The sequence below is a fragment of the Nipponia nippon genome, unplaced genomic scaffold (genome assembly GCF_047370975.1).
Source record: "Nipponia nippon isolate SJK-2023a ecotype South Korea unplaced genomic scaffold, ASM4737097v1 scaffold_23, whole genome shotgun sequence".
NCBI classification, from domain to species: domain Eukaryota; kingdom Metazoa; phylum Chordata; class Aves; order Pelecaniformes; family Threskiornithidae; genus Nipponia; species Nipponia nippon.
Genome location: NW_028262340.1, coordinates 4,027,723 through 4,035,085, shown reverse-complemented (window position 1 = coordinate 4,035,085; position 7,363 = coordinate 4,027,723). Strand labels below are relative to the sequence as shown.

General features: G+C 53.4%; 2 protein-coding genes across 2 annotated transcripts; one reads left to right on the top strand and one right to left on the bottom strand.

The window, feature by feature from the left end:
- The first annotated feature begins 247 nt into the window (after positions 1 to 247).
- On the top strand, positions 248 to 3,685 carry MANEAL (mannosidase endo-alpha like). Its single transcript, XM_087761282.1, is given in 5 exon segments — positions 248 to 306; positions 378 to 540; positions 1,574 to 1,650; positions 2,075 to 2,262; positions 2,265 to 3,685. Coding segments are annotated over 5 exon segments (948 nt in total). The 3' UTR covers positions 2,726 to 3,685.
- Positions 3,686 to 4,026: 341 nt separating this feature from the next.
- Positions 4,027 to 7,359, bottom strand: YRDC (yrdC N6-threonylcarbamoyltransferase domain containing). Its single transcript, XM_087760785.1, has 6 exons — positions 7,155 to 7,359; positions 6,750 to 6,945; positions 6,343 to 6,457; positions 5,872 to 5,991; positions 5,021 to 5,163; positions 4,027 to 4,672 (listed from the first exon to the last, which is right to left on the bottom strand). Exons 1-6 carry the CDS (start codon positions 7,315 to 7,317, stop codon positions 4,609 to 4,611), a joined length of 801 nt encoding a protein of 266 aa, XP_087616911.1. The 5' UTR covers positions 7,318 to 7,359; the 3' UTR covers positions 4,027 to 4,608.
- Between the last annotated feature and the right edge of the window lie 4 nt (positions 7,360 to 7,363).

Sequence of the window (7,363 nt, the reverse complement as noted above, 5' to 3'; positions counted from 1 at the left end):
TGCTGGAGCGCGTTTTCCTTTCCTCCAGTGTCTAGTCCTTCATCAACCACTCGTTTCAAGGGTCGGGAACCAAGCACAGACAGCAGCCCCTGCCCTTCCCCATCATCGGGCATCCCTGCCCTCTCCCCGCCGCCCTCCCAGCCGGGGCTGCGGCCGGTCCAAGCTATGGGCTGGTCTGGCCAGGAGCATTGTCAGTCCCACAGGAGATCAGCCCCCAGCGCTGCCCGCATGGGGGGACCCACCAGAGATGCGCCCCGGTCCCACAGCAGGCGGCCCCTGCTACGACCTGCACACCTTCAATGCCTGGTACGGCAGCCCGTGCTTCAAGGGGCGGCACGGGCACTGGGACCCCCAGGTCTCGGCGGCTTCCCCCGCAGGTACCACCGCCCGCCCAACGACATCAGCTCCGGCTTCTACCCTGTGTTCGGCCCCTACAGCTCCCGCGACCCCACGATGCTAGACAAGCACATGGGCCAGCTCCGCGCCACCACCACTGTTATGCACCACCGGCCCCGACGGACCCCCAGCCCCACACGGGCGGCAAGAGCCCCCGTGCCAGCCTGCCAGCCCCATCCCCCAAGGGAGGCAGGCAGCCCCGAGCCCCCTGGACACCAACCCTGGGGGGCTGCGGCAGGCACGGGCACACACCAGCCCCCGAGCCCTGCACGGCATCACTGGGGCCACAACTCAAGCAGCTGCAGTTGCTCCCCTCCGCCACGCTGCGATGCCCCATCGCCGGGCAGCAGCGCCCCTCGGCGTCCCCTGCCGTGCCCCCGCACCCAGCCCCTCTCCCCGCTCTCCCCCACCACCCCGCAGAGCGCTGCCAGCACCCAAGGCCCCCGACAGCTACCTCGGAGGCAGCGGCTGGGAGCGCTGATTACAGGGTCTCATAACCACAGCTTAAACACCACAGGTCTTCTAAAGCGTTAGAAGGACCAGAAATGTTTACTGCAGCGCTGATGCACGGGAAGAGGAAAAGTTTAGGAACAAAACACACTTGACCACGACCTGCTGTGTTACATGCCGCCATAGGAGCGCTGGTCCTGTTCTGGTACCCACCCAGCCTAGCGGACGACAACAGGGAGCTGTCGGACGGCCTCGCGCACTCCATACTGGATGCTGCGCACAGATACGCCATACAGGGAGGGCTCTTGTCTGCTCTTGGAGGCCATTAAACTCACCGTTCAGCACAAAGCCGATGCTGGGCTTGGGCAGGGGCCCTGCTCCTCTGCTTCAGTGACTGCATTAAAAGAAACGAGTTAAAAGAAACGAGTATTCGTGTTTAAGACACTGGCAACAATTTTTCAATAGCTAAATACAGCGCTTTTCCTGTTCTTAGTAATTGGGATTTTCAGTTTACTTTTCACCAGCATTAGGGAACGCTAGTGAAAGCCCTGACTTCACCGAGTAGACTGCTGTATTCCGCATGTGTCGTGCAGGGGTCCTCCCAGTCTGCCCACGGCGGGTGACAGAAGGTCCTTTACAGCAGACCTAGGGTCTCGTGGGAGGTCAGGGTGCAGAGGAAGCAATGCCAGTGCGATGAAAATAATCACCTCCGTAGTCTCTTTTGAAGGCTGCCTTCCATATCCAGCCATACAAAGGGCGCGGTGACCACGCTGTGCATCAGAATATCAAATACATCACGGACAAGTAAGTTTTTCATGTAGGCTAAACCCAGCTGCGCAGCGTTGCTTTAAACCCAAACAGCGTGCAGAACTTTGAATTAAATGCATCAGAATAGTATCCAAAAACCAGCGCGCAGGGGAGGGAGCTGCCTAGAGCGAGCCAGGAGGGCGATACCGGGCAGGGATCATAAATCCCACTTTCCATGGCACTTGAATACCTTGCCTTCAGAACCCAAAATTGCTTTCTGCATGTTTCTAAGCTTATCACCCGTAAGCTGGCACCTCTACCCTTTCTTTTAAAAAGGAAAGGAGCAGGCACAGACGCTCCCGTGAAGACGGAGACAAAGGCTCTGGGAAAGGAGGCCCCTACAGCAAAGCAAGTCTCCCACCATGCTTGCCTTATAATGGAAACGCCTGCTGGGGGCTCATCACCCCAGCCTCTGAAAAAGCTTTGTGCTCTCCTCTAGATACAGATCACATGCAGCTTTTCATAAGTACAAGACCAGCACCAGCAAGAGTGTCCCGCTGTTTTCTATCTACCATTCCTACTTGACGCTGGCTGAATCCTGGGCCAACCTTCTCACGCCGTCAGGCTCCCCCTCTCGCTCTGTCCCCAACACCGCTTACAACGCTGTGTTCTGGTGGAGGAGGGACAGAAGCACGATACCCTCTCCGCAGGGTACGATGGCATGTACACATACTTTGCATCCAACGGCTTCTCTTTTGGCTCATCCCACCAGAACTGGAAAGCAATCAAAGCCTTCTGCAACTCCAACAACCCGATGTTCATGCCCAGCGTTGGCCCAGGCTACATCGACACCAGCGTTCGCCCCTGGAAGAACCGCAACACTCGGAACAGAGTCAACGGGAAGTACAATGAAACAGCTCTGCAGGCTGCTCTCATGGCCAGGCCAGAGATCGTCTCCATCACATCCTTCAACGAATGGCACAAAGGCACCCAGATCGAGAAGGCCGTACCCAAGAAGACGCCGACACGCCTTTATCTCAACTGCCTTCCTCATCGGCCGAGCACGAACCTGGAGCCGACTCGCAGGTGGGCAGAGCATTTCAGCAAAGAGAAAGAGCAGTGGTTGATGTGACCAGGATTTGCCTTACTCGGAAAAACGTGCCGCTGACAAAGCTGCAGCACAGCGAAGCGCTTCAGGAAAAAAAAAAAAGCACTCGAGGGGACGCAGCCACAGAGCGTTTGGCCTAACCAGGCCGCTGAACGCGAGCGGCCATCTGCAAATATCTCAAGGACTGCGTAAGCCCCAGCTAGGGACTCACAGGCCAAGTGTTACAGGGAGCAGGAAATCTGCAAGCAGCAGCCAAATTAACTTTCTGCAGATTTAGTACAGATGCCCCTTTCAGAGCTGCTCTGGAATTCACAAGGGGTGCTGGCTGGGGGGCCAAAGATCTGGTTTTTCCTTCTGTGCGCATGCTCCGTGATGTTTGACATGGTTAGCTGGTTCCAGCACGCGTTTCACCGTACGCCCTTGGCCCGCTGCCTGCCGCGATCACGTATCCCTCACTCCGCTAGCAACTCTGTCAGCTTACTGCAAAGAGGAGTAAATAGTCCTCCAAATTGTCTCCTGTAGGTGACACTAAGCCATGCCGTTACAAACCCTCTACTTGATCCAATCTCTCCTGCACCAAGGAGTTCTGCAGTGGGCATTGTCACTGTGCTCCACTGTACCCAAATAACTAAAGATAAATAACTAAAGATAATTAGAGCAGGAACACGAGAGACTATTTACTACACCTGTATGCGCTGGAAACCAAGGAAATGCAATGATCTACACTAAAAGCTCTTAACTGATTGTTTAGTGTTCCACGGTTTGAAAATTTGCATCTGAAGTTGCTTTATCCCCTTTAGAACCAAGGAGAAAAAATATCAGCAATAAAAATGCAACTGAAAACACCATTAATTTGTGCTTTGAAAGAGGTTCAGCTCTCATTAGCTTTCCCTTTTTTGTGATTTTAGCCATGCCTGGACTCTTCAGCCATAAAATTAATTTATACTTGTCTATACCAATAAATGAGAAGGGGCAGCTCTGGATGTGAAACAGGGTTCTATTCATGATGACTCCACACATGTTCTCGCTAAGCACCTAAGTCCATCAAAAGCGATGGACGACAATGTCTAAAAATAAGCATTTATAACAAAATCATGCAAGTTGCTTACCAGTTTTGAAATTAACAGCAGCTCCGTAAACTTTACTTTTTAATGAAGAATAAATACCAGAGGCAACTTTCATCCATTCCCTATTTACTTCAGCTTAGTACCGTTTTCAGAATGAAATCAAGAAAGGGAAATCCACATTTAAAAAATAAAGATCAGCACGCTAAGAACTTGTTTTCATTCTTTGTATTAGGAGGAAGTCAGGTCTTTCTGAGCAGCTCTCATCTCGACAGGGACCATTTGAATAGTGTTAATTTTCAAAAGCACTGTTTTATCTCAGTAGCAGGTTTTGATTACACTTAGAACAGAGAAAAACAGCCAGAGGACACCGTAGCTATATCATGAAAGCTCAAAAAACCTCTTTTCCATCTTTGCTTTTCTTTCAGTGCAGATACAATAAACAAACACATGGAATAAGCGTTAAGGGGAGGGTGGATCGGACACTGTCTTCATCACCCCATCCCGAGAACAGTCTAACATTCAAATTATTGCATTTCAAAGGCCTAATCATGTTAATAAAACAGACAGGTATTTGGGAATGGTACAGCAGCACAAAGAGGTCAGCCTACATATTTGGGTTGGCTTCTCAGAGTATAGCAGATGCGATACTAATTAACAGACACCCATCAACTGTTGTCCTCGTTTTTTATCTTTTTTTTTTTTTTTAAATCTTTTGTTTATTAACCTTGACATAACTCATCGACCTTATTAAACAAGGCCACGAATGCCCATTTCCTGAATGCGCAGGCACACGGTGCCCAGCTTTACCAGCTCTGCCGAGCCTCCTCGGAGTCTGAAGTCTTAGGATGATTCCGGTACCAAGCCATACTTCTGCCTCAGGATTTCAACTGTAGATGTCAGTGCACTGTGGGGTGAAACAGAACACTCAGAAAAAAGGGGTTTTAAGGATTAAACTGCATTTTCTGGGAAAGAGTAATCAGCTAGATGCAGTACTGCAATATGAATCAAGAAGAAGATGAACTCCAGAAACTAGAGTGATTCACACAGAAACTTCTAGAAAGGGGTCTCCTGGGCTCGGAATTAGGAGCGCTCTTTCAGGATTTTTGAGCTTGCTGGGAATTAAGCTAAACAACATTAATGCGAAGGTTCAACTGCTATGGGAAAAGAAGCAAACACAACCCACCCTAACCTGAAAGCTTCATTTCATTTAACGTGAAGGAAAAGCTACAGTTGTATTCAGAAGAGTGCTCACCAGCCGGGACGGATGATGGTGAATTTCCCCGGCACAGATAAGTCAACCACAGTTGACCCCAAACGACACTCTGGGCTCTGGACATCCCCTATCGGGCCTCCATCGATGATTAAGGACAACTGAGGCCACAGCTCTTGGAATTCCTGAAAAAGAGAGATGTGGCTAACAGTCCTGAAGATGGTTTGTGATCGTGTTTTAACAGACACTACTGGACGTTCTGGTGTCTCTCCCCTTCCTCTGTCAGGTCAGCTCACTGTTTTTCTGTCATGAACACATCCCGGTTTGATTTCTGAGAACAGATTTATCTCAGACATGCAGGAGAGCCGCAAGGATTCTCGGGTTGGAGACTTCTTAGCTGCACCGCTGCTTATTAAGGAGTGCACAAAAAAAGCTAGAAGTCTATCAGACATTTGGGAGTGAGGACAGGGTGTCTGTCTGGCACTACGCCCAACAGCACCATCACCAGGGTCACAAGCTTTTGCAAAAAGACATCTCCTTGAGTGACAGTTACCAGGCTGCAAGGAGCTGTACAGACAGCAGCAGTCTCATTCCACAGCTGTCCCTCCTGCAGCAATTTCCATCTTTCAGATTTGGCGCCCACTTCAAAAACTGCATCTAAGCCTTTAAATATTACTTTCCAGCTCTGCCCTCCTCGCTTTTTAAGGTGAGGATCACAGCAAGACAGCTACCCCACACCACATATCTGCTCTAACTACAGACTATCCTTAAAAAAATAATAATAGCAGCAGAGAAATCCTTGTTTTATTGCTAAAACTGGCTTCCAATTGTGAGAGCCTGGGACTCTGACGGACTACCACAATAACGTCACTTAGTGGCAAAAACAGCCTTACCGAAACCGTCAGCGTGCTCGCCTGAGAGCTGATGTTAGCGCTTGTTAAAGCCAGTGGTCCAGAGCAAGCTCGTGCCAACTCCCTGATAAAAGGGTGGTTTGGAATACGAACACCAACCAGCTGCAAGGAAGAAGGGAGCATGATTTTACACACAGTAACCGTTTTTAATCTTGCATTGCCTAAAGCCCTCTTGACTTAAAGGCTGATACTCTACAGAATCAATACATCAACACCTGCGGAACTAGCAATAATGAGTGACGGGCCTTCATCAGTTAGCCCCTAATGCTGGGTTATGCCGTGTTCAAATAAGTCACAGGGAGCACGACAGCACAGGGACCAGCTTCGGGAAAACGCCAAACACTCTAAGCACGCTAAACACACACACAAGAATAAAAACTACTACAGCAGAAGCACAAAAAGGGCATATTGTCTCTCAAAACCACACAGATGTACCCTGCGGCAAAGACCTACCGATGTGAAGGGATTCAAGTCTTTATTTAGTTCTTCTGAACGCTTTAAGACCAGGGTCACAGGCCCTGGAAGCAGGTCCCGCAACAACTCGTCCGGCACATTCACCTGGCAGTACCTACATGGCAAGAGGAAGCGCGTTAAAGGCGGCTGCACAGCTTCACCCAGACCCCTGGTGCTGGGCGCTGCCAGGCAGCTCCAGCGCAGCCCGTCCCCTCGGTCCCCTCCGCAGCACGGTAAGCACAAAGCAGCCGCTCCCCGCCGCAAACGGCACCGGGCAGCCCCCGGCCCCCGTGGGAAGCGTGGTATCTCTGGGCCCTCCGGGCAGCCTCGCTCGCACACGGCTGTCGGTACCGTACGAGGCCTTTCGGAGCCGGGCAGAGACCGGGGAGCTCCGCAGCCCGACCCACCTGTAGAGGCGGTCCACGTCCCCGAGGCAGATGGCCAGCGGCTTCCTCCCGTTCCGCCCCTTCAGGCTGTAGATGCTCCGCACGGCGCCGGAGTCCTGGGCCAGGCACGCCACGCCGTACACCGTGTCCGTCGGCACCGCCACCAGCCCGCCCGCCTGCAGGGCACCAACGGCGGCCGCCACCGCCTCCCTCCAGCCTGCCCGGCACCGGCGGGTCAGCGGGGCGGCCCGGCACCCCCCACTGGCGGCCCGGGGCCTCCGCGCCCCCCCCCCCCCCAGCCCACCCCAACCCCCGGGCCTCCCGCCCTGCGGGCCGCACCGCCACCAGCCCCGGCTCCCCTCCCGGCCCAGCCTCCCTCCGGACCCGGACCCGGCCTCGCCCCTCCCCCAGGTACCCCGCCCGCACCTTGCGGGTCCGGCTGGACCGCGCCGCCGGGCGGCAGCAGCAGGCGGGCACCGCAGGCACGGCCTGGGCCTAAACCCGCGCCCAGGCCTAGGCCCGCGCTCAGGCCTAGGCCCGGCACTGCTTCCCCGGCCCGCGCCAGCGCCGCCAGCCGCGCGCTCAGCATACAAGAGCCGCTTCCGGCCTGCACGGGGCGGCGCGGTGACGCACAT